The sequence below is a fragment of the Myotis myotis genome, unplaced genomic scaffold, assembly GCF_014108235.1.
Source record: "Myotis myotis isolate mMyoMyo1 unplaced genomic scaffold, mMyoMyo1.p scaffold_m19_p_14, whole genome shotgun sequence".
NCBI lineage: Eukaryota > Metazoa > Chordata > Mammalia > Chiroptera > Vespertilionidae > Myotis > Myotis myotis.
The window spans coordinates 30,038,245-30,058,500 of NW_023416318.1; the positions used below are offsets into that span (position 1 = coordinate 30,038,245).

The following is a 20,256-nucleotide window of genomic DNA, read 5'->3' on the forward strand; positions in this document are numbered from 1 at the left end:
AAAGCTGAAGATAATCTGTTGAGATCCTCCCCAAAGCTCCAGCCTTTGAAACCCTCAAGATGAATGACCCAGGGGTGTGCAGTGCACTCTCCTTCCCAGGAGCATGCCTGCACCTTTCCCCTCTCCTTATTCCCTCCAATTATTCTACCTTTGCCTTTCTCTCTCCTAAGCTCCAAGGGACCTCCTTCTGCCTCTGTAACTTGTTTCCTAAGCCCACGCTTTCCAGCTGGCTCACTCTACTACCTCTGTAACTTTCTAAATAAACTTTCTCTTATAATTTGAGTTCTGGCTCTGAATTCTTTCTTTGCCAAACTCAAGACAAGTTCCAACATCACCGGTAACAATTGCTGTCATTTTGTCGCCAACATTGTTTAGTTGCCAACATCACCGGTAACAGTTGGATTTATACAGTCAAAATACTGCATGACAGGAAGGCAGGGAGGGAGGAAGTACATGAAAAGGCATAATATAAAGTAAAAGTATCCAAGATTTTATCATCCTGCTATCTTCTATTATTATCACAGTAGTGGCTAATATACTGCACATAATGAAAACAAACTGTTTATTGCAGGAATACAGCTTTTACTGTTCAGTGTGGGGAAGGGAAGGGGGAGAGGGTAAAAAGGGTGGTCCTAAAAGGTAGGACATCTTTTGGGCAGGCTGTGAAGGTGTGAATATGATAACCCAGATAAAAAAGATAGCTACAGCCCTAGTTGGTTCGGCTCAGTGGATAGGGCATCAGCCAATGAACTGAAGGGTCCCAGGTTTGATTCCAGTCAAGAGCACATGCCCGGGTTGCAGGCTCGATCCCCAGTAGGGGGTGTGCAGGAGGCAGCTGATCAATAATTCTCTCTCATCATTTATGTTTCTATTTCTCTCTTTCCCTCTCTGAAATCAATAAAAATATGTTAAAAAAGAAAAATAAAGGGAGAAACTAAGATGGCGGCATAGGTAAACACCGGGAAATTGTCGCCTCCCACAACAATTGAAAATTACCGCAAAGGACTGAGCAAACATCATCCAGAACAACAGAAAGGCTGGCTGAGTGTAAATTCTACAACTAGAAGGAAAGAAAAGCACGCTGAGAGCCAGAGGCGCTGCGGAGGTGAAGTGCAGAGGTACGGCGGCTCGCGCGCGCACGGAAAGGGGGTGGCACCTGAGGACGCGGCTGTCTTTTTGAATCACAAACTCCCGACTGCTCTGAACTCCGGTTCCGGGAAGTCTCTGGGGACCCAGGTCTCATACGGGGAGAAGCTGGTCTGTCCGGCAGCGGGCGAACTTGAAGGCGGCTTTCCCTCAGAGGTGCTTGCAGCAATTAGCGGGTCACTGAGACCTGCGACTCCGGGCGGAGAATCAGCCATAGCCCCCTGATCCGCCCTTTGATTCCCTGAGACCCCGCCCCACCCAGGCTGCGGCAGAGGCTTTTGCATGTGAATGTACCTAACTGCAGCCCAGCCAGGCAGACCCGGAACTTCCAAGAGAAGGCCCAAGGCCCCGCAGCGGCTTGCATTGCTTCACGGCTTGCATTGCTTCACAGCTGAGCCTCTTCGTGGCTCCTGCTGTGTGGCCTCAGGCAGAGGCTGAATTAGCACCTCCTTAGATCCAAGAGCCACTGTACCCAGTGGTCAGAGGGTACCAGACTGCAACTCCTCAGATCCATAAGGGACACACTCAGGGAGCAGACTCAGTGAGCACCAAAGCCCCACTGAAGCAAGTCTTGCCCCAGAAGGGTGTCTTCAGCACAGAAGTTCTCCCACTTTAGACACAGCTGATTCTCACAGCCAATTGGCCTGGAGGTCAATTCCTCCCAGTGATTCTACAACAACCAAGGCACCAAGAGTGCACCAAGAGTGTCCACCCCAGGTAATTGGGGAGGCTGAGCTACTGGGCCCTACAGGACACCTGGCGCGCAGGGCCACTCTATCAACACAGGGAAGCTGCCAAAATGCGGAGACAAAGAAACAGGTCACAAATGGCAGAAATGGAGGAAAGCAAACGATTGGATATAGAGTTCAAGGCCACGTTTATAAGGTTTTTCAAGAATTTTATGGAAACCGCCGATAAATTTAATGAATCCCTCAATAAGTATAGTGAGACCATGGAGGACATGAAAAAGGACCAACTAGAAATTAAGCATACACTGACTGAAATAAAGAATAATTTACAGAGATCCAGCAGCAGACAAGAGGATCCCAAGAATCAAGTCAAAGATTTGAAATACAAAGAAACAAAAAATACCCAACCGAAAAAGAAAAAAGAAAAGAGATTCCAAAAATATGAAGATAGTGTAAGGAACCTCTGGGACAACTTCAAGCGTACCAACATCAGAATTATAGGGGTACCAGAAGGAGAGAGAGGGCAAGATATTGAAAACCTTTTTGAAGAAATAATGACAGAAAACTTCCCCCACCTGGTGAAAGAAATGGACTTACAAGTCCAGGAAGCGCAGAGAACCCCAAACAAAAGGAATCCAAGGAGGACCACACCAAGACACATCATAATTAAAATGCCAAGAGCAAAAGATAAAGAGAGAATCTTAAAAGCAGCAAGAGAAAAACAGTCAGTTACCTACAAGGGAGTACCCATATGACTGTCAGCTGATTTCTCAACAGAAACCATGCAGGCCAGAAGAGACTGGCAAGAAATATTCAAAGTGATGAATAGCAAGAACCTGCAACCAAGATTACTTTATCCAGCAAAGCTATCATTCAGAATAGAAGGTCAGATAAAGAGCTTCACGGATAAGAAAAAGCTAAAGGAGTTCATCACCACCAAACCAGCATTATATGAAATGCTGAAAGGTATTCTTTAAGAAGAGGAAGAAGAAAAAGGAACTCTTACCATTTGCCACAGCATGGATGGAACTGGAGAGCAGATAAATACCACATGATCCCACTCATTTGTGGAATATAATGAACAACATAAGCTGATGAACAAGGACTGATCCAGAGACGGAGAGGCATTGATTGGACTGTCGAGACTTGGAGGGAAGGTAGGGGAGGGTGGGGGTAAGGGGGAAAGATCAACCAAAGGACTTATATGCAAGCATATAGGCCTAATCAATGGACATGGACAACGGGGGGGAGAGGGCATGAGCAGGGCGGGGGGGTAGAGGGTAACGTGGGGACAAGGACACATATGTAATATCTTAATCAATAAAAAATATATTAAAAAAAAAGAAAATAGCTACAGCCTGGCCTGCATGGCTCAGTGGTTGAGCGTCGACCTATGAAGCAAGAGGTCACGGTTCAATTCCCAGTCAGGGCACATGCCCAGGTTGCAGGCTCAATCCCCAGTGGGGGACATGAAGAAGGCAGCCGATCAATGATTATCTCTCATCAATGATGTTGCTATCTCTCTCACCCTCTTCCTTCCTCTCTGAAATCAATAAAAATATTTTTTAAAATAAATAAAAAATAAAGATACCTGCACGGGGATCTTTAATAAAGGACCTGTACATGGATAGAGGGGCTACAAATTTTAAGAAACTCTTAAACATTCTCAACTATACAAAATAATTTTGGACAGATATTGCCCATGATGGTCCAAGAGTACAGCATTACTGGTAGGCTACAAACTGTTGTGAAGAAAGTCACATACTCACTTCTCAATTGCACTAGTAGTTTATTAAGCAAGTAGTCCCCAGACAAGCAGTACCATTGGGGGACATATTTAAAATACAAATTCTCCAGCCTTACCCCAGACCTATAAGAATCTGATTCTGAGGTCAGAGTCCAGCCATGTGTTTTAACAAGCCCATCAGGTGACTCTGATACATGCTTAGCTTGAGACCCACAATATTAAGGCAAGGAGATAGCAAGTTCAAAGAACAAAGGTGACCACAAAGGGCAGCATTTGCCTCGCTTCTGGGATCCTTCAAGCATGCGCAGCTGCAGTGACAGTGAAAAGCTCAATTCTTGCCTTCCCACCTCTCTATTTTACTCAGAATTTTTGTTCACCATCAAGAACTACACCTTCAGATGATTTCATTTAAAGTAATGTTTACAAATATCCAACTCAGTCCAATCAAAGGCCACATCCTTAGCTACAGAGGGATGGTAATGATTTGCATCCAAATGTCTCTGAAACAGTATTTCTGCCTTCCATTGATCTAAAAGTTGTACATCTGGGGAGAACCAAAATGGCTGATACTCACCACCTCCCACAACCACATCAAAATTACAATAAAAATAGAGAACAACCATCATTCAGAATCGCCTGAAATCTGGCTGAATGAAAGTCCTTCTGGAGACTGGTAGGAGGGGTGGAGGAGTGGAGGCGTGGAAACAGTCTTCGTCCAACACCCACATGTGGCATTTTTTTCAATCAGGAGGGACATCTTGGCTGTGGAGGCCTCCCATGAGGACCAAGGGGTCCTAGCCCACACCAGACCCCCAGCCCAGGGTTCCAGAGCAGAGAAGCTCCTGTAACTTCAAGCTGTAAAAACCAGCAGGGATTGTGGCTGAGTGACACGGAGGTTGCTGGAGGCCCAGGCAGTTCCTCTTAAAGGGCCAGCACATGAATTAACACTGACTCCCTCCCTCTGAGCTTCAGGGCTGGGGCAACAGCTAGGAGGGCAGGGGGAGGATCCAGGGACATATGGGGAGGAATTGGATTGTCTGGCATCAGAGCAAGAACTCAGGGGCAGCTATCTCCCAGACAGGGGTGCTTGCAGGGGTAACTGTTCCTATGCTGAGACCTCCCGTCTCAGAGCTGACTGGCAGCCATGTCTGAGTTTCCATTAGCCTGGCTCACACAGTTCACACTACCCTGGTGATTCCCTGAGACCCCGCCCCATCCAATTTGCAGCCTCACTCAAGATGTTTGCAATGGCTTTTCTATATGAATGGCCTGTCCTGGCTCAGGCTTCAGACTTTCCTAAAATCTTGCCAACAAGCAGCAGCTGGCATCAGCATGCCCCATATCTATCAATAAGAGGCACAAGACAGCTTGGACTCACCTGGGCACTTATGAGCCCAACACGGTAGCAGCCATCTGCAGATCTCTCCATAGCTCCTGCTGGGTGGCCCCAGCCAGTGCACCTGGTAGACAGCTTCTTTCCATACCAGATTACAAATGCTACACATCCATGAGCGACGCACTCAAGGGGCAGTCTCAGTGAGCACCAAAGCCCCACTAAAGCAAGTACTGCTCCACAGGGGTGTCCCCTGCACAGCAGCTGATCCTCACAGCCAATTGGCCCAGAGGTCAATTCCTCCCACTGACGCCGACAGCAATCAAGGCTCAACTACAAGACTGTGCACATAGCCCACACAGGGGTAAACAGAGTGCCCAGCTCAGGTGATTGGGGAGGCTGAGCCACTGGGCCCTACAGGACACCTTACTACACAAGGCCACTCTACCAATTCCAGGAGACAAAGCAGCTCTACCACATAGAAACAAACACAGGGAAGCAGTCAAATGTGGAGACAAAGAAACATGTTACAAATGAAAGAATAGAAGAAATCTCCAGAAAAAGAACTAAATGACTATAATTTTCCTTCTCTCTTGGAGTTAATAAAACTCAGCTTGCATATGTGAAATCTTTTGTTTGTGAGGTTTCCTTTACCCAATATTCATTTCCTCTTTTTTTTTTTTTTAAATATATTTTATTGTTTTTTTACAGAGAGGAATAGAGAGTTAGAAACATCGGTGAGAGAGAAACATCGATCAGCTGCCTCCTGCACACTCCCCACTGGGTATGTGCCTACAACCAAGGTACATGCACTTGACCAGAATCGAACCTGGGACCTTCGAGTCCACAGGCCAACGCTCTGTCCATTGAGCCAAACCGGTTAGGGCTTCATTTCCTCTTTTAAGATTAATTTTCATCCACTGAAATAATTATTTTTTTTTAAACCCACAAACTTTTCCCCATCACTTAATCTTACATCAACTATCTCAAAGGAGCCTCACAGAAGTGCCAAAATTAAAGACTAAAGGGAGAAATCTGCTTGAATTAAAGAGCATATTGCATACCTGATCCATATCTAAAGTTGTTTCTATCATTTCCTGAAACTTGGAGAAATCAGACCGAAGATCAACAAGAGGATTCACAAAAACTGCCAACAACAATGTCTGGTGTTTTCCTAAAAGAAATAAAAAAATATATAAACGAAAGTCCTATTTTTAAAAGTACAAACTACAGATCATAAAAATTTGACTGAGATAATGAGCATCATTTAATCCAAAAGCACAAAGAGCACAGCAGGTCTCCAAAGTTACTATTTACCCAGTTAGTCTAATTGTTTAGTACTTTTTTCTTTAATATATCTTTATTGATTTCAGAGAGGAAGGGAGAGGGAATGAGAGATAGAGACATCAATGATGAGAGAGAATCACTGATTGGCTGCCTCCAGCATGTCCCCTAATAGGGATCAAGCCCGCAACCCAGGCATGTGCCCTTGACCGGAATCAAACCCAGGACCCTTCAGTTCGCAGGCTGATGCTCCATCCACTGAGCTGAACCAACTAGGGCACTGTTTAGTACTTATTTTCTAGAAAGGGAGAAATCTGGCACCCAAAGCTTCCTACTAATAAAACACTGCCTCTCCCACCTGTCTCCCTCCTAAGGAGTACTAGAGATGCAGAGATGTGACATTAATTATAACTTAAAAAATTGCATTTAAAAAAATATATACTTTATTGATTTTTTTACAGAGAGGAAGGGAGAGGGATAGAGAGTTAGAAACATCAATGAGAGAGAAACATCGATCAGCTACCTCCTACACGCCTCCTACTGGGGATGTGCCCGCAACCAAGGTACATGCCCTTGACCGGAATCGAACCTGGGACCCTTTAGTCCCCAGGCTGACACTCTATCCACTGAGCTAAACCAGTTAGAGCTAAACTGCATTTTATAAATAGACTTAGTAACTCAAGTCATTAAAATGAAATATCTCTAACATACCGTATATCCCTAATTTCCATTAGTAATACTACAGTGTTCCAATTAAAAGAGATTAAATAAGCCCTGGTCGCTGTGGTTCAGTTGGTTGAACATCCTCCCATGCACCCCAGACAGAGCACATGCCCACGTTGTAGGCTCAATCCCTGGTGGGGAGCATGCAGGAGGCAGCTAATCGATGTTTCTCTCTCGCTCTCCCTTCCAAAGCAACAAAAAAAATTTAAAAAGAAAAAGAAAGAAGGCATAGTATGGCCAAGAAATTCTAGTTTTAATAATGTAGTAACAGAATAAAAAAATCAAAATGGCCGAAACCGGTTTGGCTCAGTGGACAGAGCGTCGGCATGCGGACTGAAGGGTCCCAGGTTCGATTCCGGTCGGGGGCGTGTGCCTGGGTTGCGGGCACATCCCCAGTGGGAGATGTGCAGGAGGCAGCTGATCGATGTTTCTCTCTCATCGATGTTTCTGACTTTCTATCTCTCTCCCTTCCTCTCTGTGAAAAATCAATAAAATATATTAAAAAAAAAATTTGTAAAAAAAAAAAAAAAATCAAAATGCCAGGGAGGTACACAAACCTTTTAAAGAAGTTTCTGCATAGTAATTTCCCGTACTTTCAAATAATAGGTGTTGGCTGACTATTAATTACAAAGAATGAATAATTTCTAAAGTAATATCAAACAATAGAGGTTAAATTATGGCAACTAATAATTAGTATTATATACATGTTTACCTCACCAATATATTCTATTACATTTCTGCATGCAGCCAGTTCTAATGCAACATACACAAATGAACTTTCTACACTGTTGCTGCCCTCTGCTGTCTTTGAATTTTTATTTTTTCAGGAATAACATTAAAATATCACTAAATCTATACTTATTTTGTATCCTGTCATCATAAAATTGTTTAATTCTATTTTCAAAAGAATAAAGCTTTCTCATAATATTGAAAGGTTTGTTTTAATAGTTGTAAGAGATGTTGATTTTTAACCTTGAAACTTAAAATGCTTTATATATTAGACATAAGACTCTTTAATTAGTAATATATACTAGAGGCCCTGCCCCCTTTCACAGTCCAGGTGCCCTCAGGGGTGGGAGGCGACCTGGCAATCAGGGGAAGGGGACACCCCATCACACCTCTGCTGCTGCCACTGCTGGCAGCGCAAGCCTCGGCTGACCCTGGTTACCTGAGCCTCGGGTGGCCCTGGGTGGCTGGGCAGCTGCCATCTGAGGCTTGCCTACGCCTCAGGCTGGCCCTGGGCAGCTGGGGGGCTGAGGGAACTGGGGGACTCTGGAGGCAGATGCACGGAGCGGCCGGGCCCACCTGGGGTAGGGCTGACGGGACTGGGCGCCGCCATCTTTGAGGGTGTGGCAGTCAATTAGCATATTCCCTCATTGGCTGTGGGCGCTGAGGGTCAATTAGCATATTACCTCTTTATTAGATAGGATTTGCTGTAGAAACCTATGTTCACTTAAAAACTATGCTTGGAAAAGCAGATGATTTTACCCAGTACTACCATTATTAACTATATGTGACTCTGCTCACTTTATTCTGATAACTTCATTTTGGCTTCACCTATTTGAGAGCAGAAGACGCTTTATCAACTTTTTTCACAAGTGTGCCAGTAAGGTTAATTCCAGGAATAGCCAGGAATAGCCAGGAATAGCCTGTGGAAATAGCCTGTGCTGCTTTCTTCAAATCATGGCAATAACCCCTGGTGAAGGCATGAAACATACTAATTGTGTTGTTTTGTAATCACTGCTCAGAGGATATTCAGGTGGTCAGTTCATCTTGCCAGCACTGTTTACTGTGACTGATGACTTGCACCTGGTGTCAGTGAGCACCCCAGAGGAGGCTCTGCTGGAGAAGCTAGATACAGGACAGGAATATGTACATGAGGCCAATAAAATAAGTATTAAAAAGTCCAGCCAAGACTCCATTTTAAGGTCCCTGTACACATTGGTGATACCTGATCTGAGGAAAAAAGTGTACTTCACCACAGACCTTTTTCAAGGACACTGGGAACCTGCACATGACCTCTCTGGCCCCCTTGCTATGAAGGCTTTAGGCCAGCCGTGGGCAAACTACGGCCCGCGGGCCGAATCCGGCCCGTTTGAAATGAATAAAACTAAAAAAAAAAAGACCGTACCCTTTTATGTAATGATGTTTACTTTGAATTTATATTAGTTCACACAAACACTCCATCCATGCTTTTGTTCCGGCCCTCCGGTCCAGTTTAAGAACCCATTGTGGCCCTGGAGTCAAAAAGTTTGCCCTTGCCCACCCCTGCTTTAGGCTGTAATGCATGTCTTTACTTTAGTGCTACTGTTAGACTGAATCCTTTTCCTGTAGGCAAACTGTAGATTTGGGTCCGATGTGTCTTCTTTAGCAACTGTGCCCTGTTCAATGGCCACTGTTGGTGCAATAGGCCTATTAATAAACCCAGTAACTCTAGCATTCATTTCTAAAAAGCAAAAATTCTAAGTTGTCTAATGACTTCTGTAACGAGCTATAGGTCAATGTAAACCTGTAATTAGAAAAATTTAGAGTGAGTTACCAGAACCACATTCGCTATATAAGGACAACACATTTGCTAAGTTTATCAAGAGTGAAGGAAAACAAAAACAAAATTATTTTGTTACCTTTATAGTTTTCCAGAGCCTGTATAACATTAGGGAGTTGATTTATACCCTGATAGAGTCGGTAACAATCTTGTAAGTTTGCTGCTTGTCTTTGAAATTTCTTGGCAAGTCGGTTAAGATCTGGGAATCGACGCAGTAAATCTTCTTGTAAACACTGTCTCAATTCTGCATCTTCTACAAAAGCTTCCACTAAATTTAATCTGAAATAAATTACATTAGTATTAATTATAAATATTTTAGTATAGAATTAAAATTTGCCAACAATGTATAGAAGTTTCAACTAAATGAACTCAAAAACTCCATATGAGGAGTTTGAATTTATTCTGAAATACCAGCTTTTTATGGAGGATGGAATGCTCTGTTAACACTGTAATGTAAAAAGTTTCTAATTAGTTGTTAACCAAATTAATGTTTAGTTGAATAGTATACTAGTAAGATAATAAAATACACCCAATTTGTTTAACTTTCATCAAACTGGCATTTCTTAAATATAAGAATTTCATTACTGGGATATTATTGTCACTGACACATACTGCACATGTAAATAATTATTTTATTTTAAATCTTTATTGTTGAAAGCTTTACATATACCCCCCTTTCCCCCCATTGGCCTCTTCTAGCCTGCCCCAGGCCTTCATCACCCTACTGTCTGAGTCCATGGGTTATGCACATAAGTTCTTTGGTTGATCTCTTCCCACCCACCCACCTGTCCCTGCCTTCCCTCTGAGATTTGACAGTCTGTTCCATGCTTCTATGGCTCTAGATCTATTTTGTTCATGTTTATTTTATTCATTAGATTCCATATATCAGTGAGATTATGTGATACTTGTCTTTCTTTGACTGGCTTATTTCATTTAGCCTAATACTTTCCAGATCCCTCCATGCCCTCTCAAAGGGTCACAATAATCTTAAATGAAAGAGAATTAAAATTCAAGAAGGTTGCCAAATCCAATATTTATTCTATCAGAAATTTAATAAATTTTCACAATGCATTCTAAAATTATCTGACAAAACAAAGGTAAAATTTTCTAATTAAAAAACTGAAATATGGCCCTAACCATTTTGGATCAGTGGCTAGAGCATCAGCCTGCAGACTCAAGGGTCCCAGGTTCGATTCTGGTCAGGGCACATCCCCAGTGGGAGGCAGCTGATCGATGTTTCTCTCTCATCGATGTTTCTAGCTCTCTATCCCTCTCCCTTCCTCTCTGTAAAAAATCAATAAAAAATATATATATATATATTAAAAAACCCTGAAATATGTTTGTTTCTTCCCAAAGTTAATAAATAAAATCTTAGCTTGTTTTAATAACTATAAAACATGCAGCTCATATTGCTTTTGCAAATTTTTGGAATCAGTGGCTTTCCATTTTTTTCACTGTAATCTACAGCAAGGATTATTTTCACATCATGACCCAGCACATGTATGCATAGATTCTGTAGGGAGCAGAATATGCCATCTCAAAATATGCCACTCTGGCATAAGAACTATTTTGAGCTAAAAACAACTAAGAAGCAGAAAAAAAAAGCTCTCTGTCTTCTACTTATTTGCATAAAAGCAGAACATCTATAATAATAAAAGCATAATATGCAAATTGACCAAACGGCCGAACAGCGGAACGACCGTCCGGACAACCATGCTATGACACGCACTGTCACCAGGCCAGCCAAGACAGGTGCAATGAGATTGGTCGGGGGGCCATCGCCACACAATTGCCCTGCAGATGGAGGCCCAGGCTACTGGCCAGAGTGGCGATCAATTGGGGGCTCTGCAATCTATCGCCCCAAAGAGAAAGGCCCAGGCTACACGGCTGGCTGCGCTGCAGCTGGTGGGCAGGGCCTCCCTCTGTGGGGCAATCAATCATGGGGCTCCCAGACTGCTAGAGGGAGCAGACTGGGCTGAGAGCGCCCCCCCCCCTCCCAAGTGCATGAATTTAGTGCATCAGGCCTCTAGTAAATCTATAAAGGTTCCCTTCACCTCCTTCCTTCTGTACCAGGAAGGACAAAAGTTAATCACCTTAGATGACTTTAGACGCATCTGGAGGTGGCACCAGGGGAACCTACCTAACAAACTTTACTATTAGCTTCTCAAATAGTTGCCTTCCCACAATTTACAGCCCTAGAAACTCAATCTTGTCACTTCTTTAAAAATTTTTTGTTCCTTTGCTAAAATGTCATATACTAGTAAGCCCAAGTTCTAACCAACCCTGTTATTATTCATCTCTGAGTGTTCCCACGTGTAAACATAAACTTTTGTTTTGCTCTTGTTAATCTGTCTTTTGTCAGTCCACTCCACAGGGCCTCAGCCAGATAACCTAGGATGATAGTAGAAAAAAGGAATTTCACTTCCCTACATAATTATAATAGTTGTCACAAAACAACACTTACTATATGTGATCCAGTGTTATTTTTCTATCATATTTGACTTCTCAAAAATGCTGGTTATCACCCACTAAACTAATTTCACAACCCACTATTGGTCACAATTTTCAGTTTGAAAACAGTGTTGTAGATGTTACTGAAGTTAATAGCTGAGAGGTAAATTTTAATAATCAAAGGTAGGGAAAATGGCCCTGGCCAGCGGGGCTGTTGGCTGGACATCCTACTGTGCACTGAGAGGTTTAGGGTTTGGGGCTCGATGCCCAGTGGGGTGGTGTGCAGGAGGCATCTGATCGCTATTTCTCTCTCACATCAATGTTCCTCTCTCTCTCTCTCTCTCCTCTCTCTCTCTCTCTCTCACCTCTCCTTCCTATCTTTTTAAAAATCAATTTAAAAAATATATTTTTTAAATGGTAAGGGAAATGGCCATGGGCGCAGCAAATGACCCAAAGTCAGAAAGCTATCAGATGAGCAACCTTTTCCTTACATTTGTAAACTATATGAGCAGTAAATTAACCCACAGTGGCTTACGCAAGGATGGGGTAAGGAAACAAATTAGCTTTCTAAATCTCTTAACTATTTACTATCGCTCCATCAGCATTTACAATTCCTGCATCATCAAAATGTTTTTCCAATATCCTATAATAAAGAGGTAATATGCAAATTGACCATCACGCCATTGCACAAGATGGCTGGCAGGGGAGGGCAGTTGGGGGCAATTGGACTGGCAGGGGAGCAGTTTGGCTGGCAGGGGAGTGGTCAGGGGGTGATCAGGCTGGCAGGCAGAAACGGTTGGGGCAATCAGGCAGGCAGGCAGGCAAGTGGTTGGGAGCCAGCAATCCTGGATTGTGAGAGGGACATCCAACTGCCAGTTTAGGCCAGATCCTAAACTGGGCATTCGGATCAGGCCTAACCGGCAGTCGGACATCCCCCGAGGGGTCCCAGATTGGGGAGGGTGCAGGTTGGGCTGAGGGACACCCTCCCCCTGCCAGTGCATGAATTTTGTGCACCAGGCCTCTAGTATTATATAAGGGAAAATTGTGCTGTCCCCAGAATGACATAATCCTATATACTAAAAAGCTAATATGCTAATTAGACCAAACAGCAGAACGACTGTCTGGACAACCTTCTGGAAGAAGCTGGGGCTGCAAGGGCTGAGCCCCTTGCACAAATTTTGTGCATTGGGCCTCTAGTTGTATATATTTAAAGCAGGATTTTACAACCACAGCAATATTCTCATTATTTGTGGTAAGGGGCTGTTCTGTGGTGGTTAACAGCATCCCTGGCTTCTACACACTATACTGTCTCCAGAGTGACGACCAAAAATGTCTCTAGGTACTGCCAAATGTCCCCTGGAGGGAAAAATTGCACCAGGTACCACTGGTTTAAAGGAACTTGACTAAAAATTCACTTTTTAAAAGATGAAAATAAACCGAAAAATAACTAAAACTCTATAGAGAGTCAAGATAGTACCTAGGTAGCAGATACACTTGTTGTGGCAAATGCCAAATTAGTGGGAAAATAATCTGCTACCAAATTTGTATTATGACCCAGTCACTGAAGCTATAAACAAACATTGAGAATAATTCAGGCACTTACTGCTCCAGAAAAACTTCCCGCTTCCTTCCTCTCTCTAAAAATCAATAAAAAATAATTTTTAAAGAGTATTAAGTAAAACTCAAGGAAAGGAAAAGCTTCTAAAACACACAGCATAAGGCAACATACACAGCCCCCTTAGTCTTTGGTTCAGGTATCATTAAAAGCCTAATAAATTGCTAGTTTCACAAGTCTATTCAGTATGACACTTCAAAATTAATTACAGTGTCAGTTTATGTTCTGGCTAACAGACTTTTTTTTTTTAATGATTGCTTTACTGACTGCTTCCCTGACAATGCCATTTTTACATCACAATTTTAGAAGTACCAAAGGTACTGTTGGCATAGCATAAGTATATCTGTCAACCCTACTCAATAAAATTATTCAGCTGTACACAATTCGCTACATTAATTTTCAAATTGACTGAAATACAAGATAATATTTTAAGGTCACCTAACTTCTAAAATTCCAACAGATTAACTCATGGAATTTTTGGTATTTTGAAAATCAACAGTCTGTCCTTTCTCATTAAGTAGCATTTCTGATCTTCCATTGTAAAAACATGACTGGAGCCCTAACCGGTTTGGCTCAGTGGATAGAGCGTCGGCCTGTGGACTGAAGGGTCCCAGGTTTGATTCCGGTCAAGGGCATGTACCTTGGCTGCAGGCACATCCCCAGTAGGGGGTGTGCAGGAGGCAGCTGATCGATGTTTCTCTCTCATTGATGTTTCTAACTCTCTATCCCTCTTCCTTCCTCTCTGTAAAAAATCAATAAAATATATTTTTTTTAAAAAGTAGATTAAAAAAAAAAAACATGACTGGAAGTTCATGACAGCATATTTACATGGCTAAGAACAAATCTGGTACCTAAAGAATAGCAATGATAAATTTTGAGTCTCTTCTTTATCTTTTCTTCACATAGTTTAATGCAAGAAGAACCACTTATTTGATACATTAACTAACAAATATTCTGATAGGCCTAAGATAGAAGAAAACAGAGTATGGCAAGAAAAAAGAGAAATGCTTTCAAGGAATATTCAATCTAGTGGAGGACAAGGACATGTTCCATCTTTCAGTTAGTGCTGAGTAACAATGATATACAAAATGCAATGAAATGTGATATGGATAAGAAGGCAAGGAATTCCCATGAGAGCTGGGAAACTTCATTTTGAAGTATTTCATTTGCCAATATTCTGAACAGTTGGGGTTTATAGAGATAGGATTCTGGGGAAAATACTTGGGAGAGAGGGAAAGAGAGGCAACAGCAGAAACTCGAAAGAAGAGAAGCAGAGGATCCACTGAAAGAAAACCAAAGCAGAGAAGGAATAGGACAAAATTATAACTACAGGTACAGTGGAAAGGCCCTTGGCTTTGGAAAGCAAAGGTGTTATTTCTTCTGAGAAAGAGCCTCAAAGAGAAAGACTGAAAATACAGATACATTTTGAGATTGGAAGGATTAAAGTGGGCATTATTTACTTAGAGCAAGGAGGCAGCTGAAGGCTTTCAGAGAAGGTAAAAAAAATTTGGATTGATCAGTGTATTGAGTCATGTAATAAAAGTAATACCAGGTGGCAATGAAAGCTAGATAGCTTGAAGGTACAATGGATCCAATCAACATTGGGTGACTTTCTCCAGCAACTTTTAATTGAAAAAGAAAGCTGAGGAGAGGTCAGTATGACAAAGGCCCATTAGGGCAAGAAATTCTATGGTCCCCAAGAAAGCACTGGGAAAAGAAATGCCTTTGCTGTGCAGGCTGGATTAGGAGGCAAATAAAACACAAAGGAGCTAGCAGATCAGCCCAGAGACCAGAATAAAGGAGTCTCCACGAAACTTGTTTTAGAAGTGGAGGCAACAGTGGCTGGGAAGCAATGAATTGGAAGTCCTCCTTGTTCTTCAGAAGCCAGAGCAGTGCTTCACTATTCAAAGAAACTGCACTCACTGTATGACCTCCAGATCTCTGTTTGCACAGAATATTAATTCTAATTAAAGATATCCTTGCATTAAAGGATAATATAACCTGGTAGGAAACTAGGGACCCTGTAAGTACACTGCCTCAAAAAACATGATATAGTATCATATCACATAAGCACCACCACCATCTCTAAATTTACAGGAGTCATACTTTTATTTGTAGCTTGTTTCTACTAAGACTGCTACATTAATCATATTAAATTTTATATATAAAGTGTTCACGAAAAATTAAAAAATGGAGCCCAGCGGTAGCTCAGTGGTTGAGCGTCAACCTATGAACCAGGAGGTCATAGTTCAGTTCCTGGTCAGGGCACAGGTCCGTGTTGTGGGCTTAATCCCCAGGATGGGGCATGCAAGAGGCAGCTGATCAATGATTTTCTCTCATTGTTGATGTTTCCACCTCTCTCTCCCCCTCCTTTCCTCTCTCTGAAATCAATAAAAATATAAAATAAAAACAAAAAGACTAGCACACAGCCCTGGCCAGGTGGTTCAGTTGGTTGGGGTGGTCTCTCGATACGCCAGGGTTTCGGGTTCCATCCCTGGTCAGGGCACATAACAAGAATCAACCAATGAATACATAAATAAGTGGAAAAACAAATCAATGTCTCTCTCTCTTAAAAAAAGAAAAAAATCAATTAAAAAAAACCTGCTAACATAAGAATTGACTATATAAAATGATTCTATTCATACAGAGTTCAAAAACAGGCAAAACCTAATTAAACTGTGAGGCCAGGACAGTGATTATTACTCTTGGACTAAGGAGGGGTAGTAACTAGAAGGAGAATCCAGGGAAGTTTCTGGGATGCTAGTTATGTTGTTTCTTGACTTATGTGTTGTTACATCAATGTATCTACTTTGTGAAAATTCATCAAGCACACTTAAGATTTGTGCTTTTATGTATATTATACTTCATTTAAAAATTTTAAAATGATTACCTAAAACAAAAGAAAAATAAAATATACTCAAATTGCTAATTGTATTAGGGTAGAATGATTATATAATTTTCTTTTATAGCCTCAATTTAAAAATTATCTGAAATATATTTTTAGACTTAGTCCTTTCTAGAATAATCAAATACTTCCTATGTGCTAGACCTTGTTCAAAGTACTTTATACATATTGAATCACCAAATCCTCAAAACAACCCTATGAATTTGGTATGTTATTGCTTCACTTTAAAACTAAAGAAACTGTGACACTGAGGTTGAATAACTTGCCCAAGATAACAGCTAAAAAGTGGCAAAGCCATAATTTGAAACAAGGTACTCTAGTTCCCAAGTTCATGCTCTGAAACACTATCCATACCATCTCTCCAATAAAATTTCACTTTACAGTGAGAAAAACATAATTAAGAAAATACATTATTTAATCAATCTAAATAATTATCATTCTATTATTACTATTTAGTGCTCCATGAAGCTGGATGCTAAAAAAAATTGCATATAAGGATAAAGGGTATAATCAAATGGAGTAACTGAATGTCACTCAAAGTTAGTCATATACCTCTCTTCTATTCTGTTCTTATCCATGAGAGGCTGCTTAACCCACTGGTTAACCAGTCTTTGTCCTTGCGGGGTTTTGCACTTATTCAGCAATGCAGCCAGAGACTGAGAGCCAGTGGTATCTTCAACAGAACCCTAGTAAACAAAAAATGAAAAAGAATGGCGTTCTCATTAGTGAAAAATCTTACTATGCCATGAAAAATTATTTTGAGAACCAACATTTAATATTCTTCAAATATTAAATAAGAAATCTGCACAAAAGTTCTTCCTAAAGTCAAATTTTCAACCCGTTAATCTGTATTTTCTGCTGTGTATTACCCAAGCCAAAACCGCTTTGTATTTACTGCAGTTTTAGACATAAAACTTATTAATATGTAATTTTTAAAAAACGATATTAAAAATTACGTATAAAGTCAGGGCAGCCGAAACCGGTTTGGCTCAGTGGATAGAGCGTCGGCCTGCGGACTGAAAGGTCCCAGGTTCGATTCCGGTCAAGGGCATGTACCTGGGTTGCGGGCACCTCCCCAGTAGGAGATGTGCAGGAGGCAGCTGATCGATGTTTCTCTCTCATCAATGTTTCTAACTCTCTATCTCTCTCCCTTTCTCTCTGTAAAAAATCAATAAAATATATTAAAAAAAAAAAAAAAAAAAAGTCAGGGCAAATACTATTCATATAACTTACAACTAGACAAATATAGTAATTCAAGGGTGAGGTCCGAGCAGGCCAGGGTTGGGGAACAGTGTGCTTGGAGGGAGCAGGGGGAAGGGGAGGAAGGTGTGTATACTAATGCAAAACTACTTATTCAAGTATAATAATATTTCAAAATATTTAAGCTCCTTAGAAAGATTCTTCAGGCCCTAGCCAGGCTGACTCAGTGAACAGAGCATCGCAGGCCGCAGGTTCGATTCCAGTCAAGGGCACACACCTTGGTTGCAGGATCAATCATGTGCCCCAGTCAGGGTGCATGTGGAGGCAACCAATTGATTTGCCTCTCTTACATTGATGTTTCTCTTTCTCTTTTTCTCTCCTCCCCCTCCTTTCCACTCTCTAAAAATCAATGGAAAAATATCCTGGGGTGAGGATTAACAAAAAAGAAAGATTCCTCAGGGTATGTGAGAGGAAACATTTATAACCATTCAATGGTTCTTATTTTGAGACTTCTTTTTTAATAGTCATCTGTATATTGTATCGTGTTTTCACCACCACAATTCTTCTTCCATCACCACTTATCCTCCTTTACCCACCTTCTATCTTCCCCACCCCCTTTTCCCTATAGTACTCACCATTCTATTGTTATGTGTCTATGAATTTTACCATTCAATGTGGTCTTTTTTAATATGCATTCTTATTGAGTTTTAGAGAGAAAAGAAGGGAGAGGGAGAGAGAAACATTCATGGGAGAAACATCGATCAGCTGCCTCCTGCACGCCCCCTACTGGGGATTGATCCCAAAACCTGGGCAAGTGCACTGACCAGAAATAGAACCTGCAAATTCTGGGTGCATGGGATGACACTCAACTGAGTCTCATGGCCAGAGCATATTTTCCAATGTTTTCAATCCATGTATTATTTTATTTACCTGGAAAAGGTTAAGGGCTCTGACTGCTGCAATATCCAATTTCATGTACTGGTGAAAGTCAAAAGTAGTCAGTTCAAACTGTCCAAAGTTTGAATCATCTGACAAGAGTTCTAAAAACTTGATAACTGCAGACAATGATGCAACTGCAACCTAAGATTAAGAATATAAAATAAAAGATTGTCATCACTAGAATTCTAGAGATATTTTTTAAAGGCAATGGGAAAAAAAAATTCAAGCACATCATTTTCCTTGATGTTTCTTCCCAACCCAAACTAAGAAAATAAAAGTTTAAATCTCTTAATATTAGAAAATGGTTTTTAGAAAATGAAAATATACTATAATAGTAGCACTGTTCATAACAGCCAAAAATAGAAAATACTCAAATGCTCATTAAGAGCAAACTGGGTAAAGTCTGGCATGTTCAATGTTCACCCTAAGGAATATTACACACAATATAAGCACAAACAATCTGCAACTACATGCAATATGAATAAATCTCACAAACATAATACTGATGAAAGAAACCAGACACAAAGAGCATATAGAACTATATGATTCCATTTACATAAACAACAAAAACAGGCCAAACTAATCTACAGTCAGAGGTAAGAGCCAGCTTACCCTGGGTGGCGGTAATGACTGAAGTTCATATACTCCTTATATGTATATTTAAATAAGAAGTTTAAATAAATTATTATATATATTCTGACTGCTGCACCAACCAGCCGTTCCTCTGGTCTCCCTCTCCTCAGGCCTCTCTCTTTCCTGAGACATAACAAAACTAAAATCAAGGCAATTAATAATCCTACAATGGCTTCTAGGTGTTCAAGTGAAAAGAAGGGTCCCCTGTCTCTCACTTTAAATCAAAAGCTAGCAATGATGAAGCTTAATGATGAAGGCATGTCAAAAGCCAAGAAAGGCCGAAAGCTAGTCTTCTTGAGCCAAACAGGTAAGCCAAGTAGTGAACGCAAAGGAAAAGTTCTTGAAGAAAATTGAAAGTACTACTCCAGTGAATACTTTAAATGAATGCTTTTAAATGAATGATTTAAAAAAGCAAAGACTTTTTGCAGATATGAAGAAAGTTTTAGTAGGCCAGATAGAAGAGTAAACCAGTCATGTCCTTAAGCCAAAGCTTAATCCAGAGCAAGGCCCTAACTCTTGAATTCTATGAAGGCTGAGAGGTAAAGCTGCAGAAGCTTGAAGCCTACAGCGGTTGGTTTATGAGATTTAAGGAAAGAAGCTCTCTCTGTAATAATAAAATCGCAAGGTACAGAGTGCTACTGTAGAAGCTACAGCAAGTTCTCCAATAAATCTAGGTAAGATAATGAATGAAGGCAACTACACTAAACACCACATTTTCAATGTAGATGAAACAGCCTTATATTGGGAAAAGATCCCATCTAAGACTTTCATAGCTAGAGAGAAGTCAATGCCTGGCCTCAAAGTTTCAAAGGACACACTGACTCCCGTTAGGGGCTAATGCAGCTGGTGACTAAGTTGAAGCCAACGCTCATTCACCATTCTGAAAATCTAGGGCCCTTAAGATTTATGCTGAATCTACTCTGCCTGTGGAACAACAAAGCCTGGATGACAGCACACCTGTACTAAATATTTTAAGCTCACTGTTGGGACTTATTGCTCAGGGGGGAAAAAGATTCGTTTCAAAATATTACTGCTGCCCTAGCCGG

General features: G+C 41.3%; 1 protein-coding gene across 2 annotated transcripts in view; it reads right to left on the minus strand.

Moving 5' to 3' along the window:
* Nucleotides 1-20,256, minus strand: part of MSH2 (mutS homolog 2) — a 61,142-nt gene that overhangs the window by 21,378 nt on the left and 19,508 nt on the right. For both annotated transcript variants that reach the window (XM_036334651.1, XM_036334650.1), the window contains 4 exons: nucleotides 18,569-18,718; nucleotides 16,991-17,124; nucleotides 9,547-9,746; nucleotides 5,980-6,089 (listed from right to left, as the gene is read on the minus strand). In XM_036334651.1, coding sequence (XP_036190544.1) covers nucleotides 5,980-6,089; nucleotides 9,547-9,746; nucleotides 16,991-17,124; nucleotides 18,569-18,718 — 594 coding nt within the window. The remainder of the gene's footprint in view (nucleotides 1-5,979; nucleotides 6,090-9,546; nucleotides 9,747-16,990; nucleotides 17,125-18,568; nucleotides 18,719-20,256) is intronic.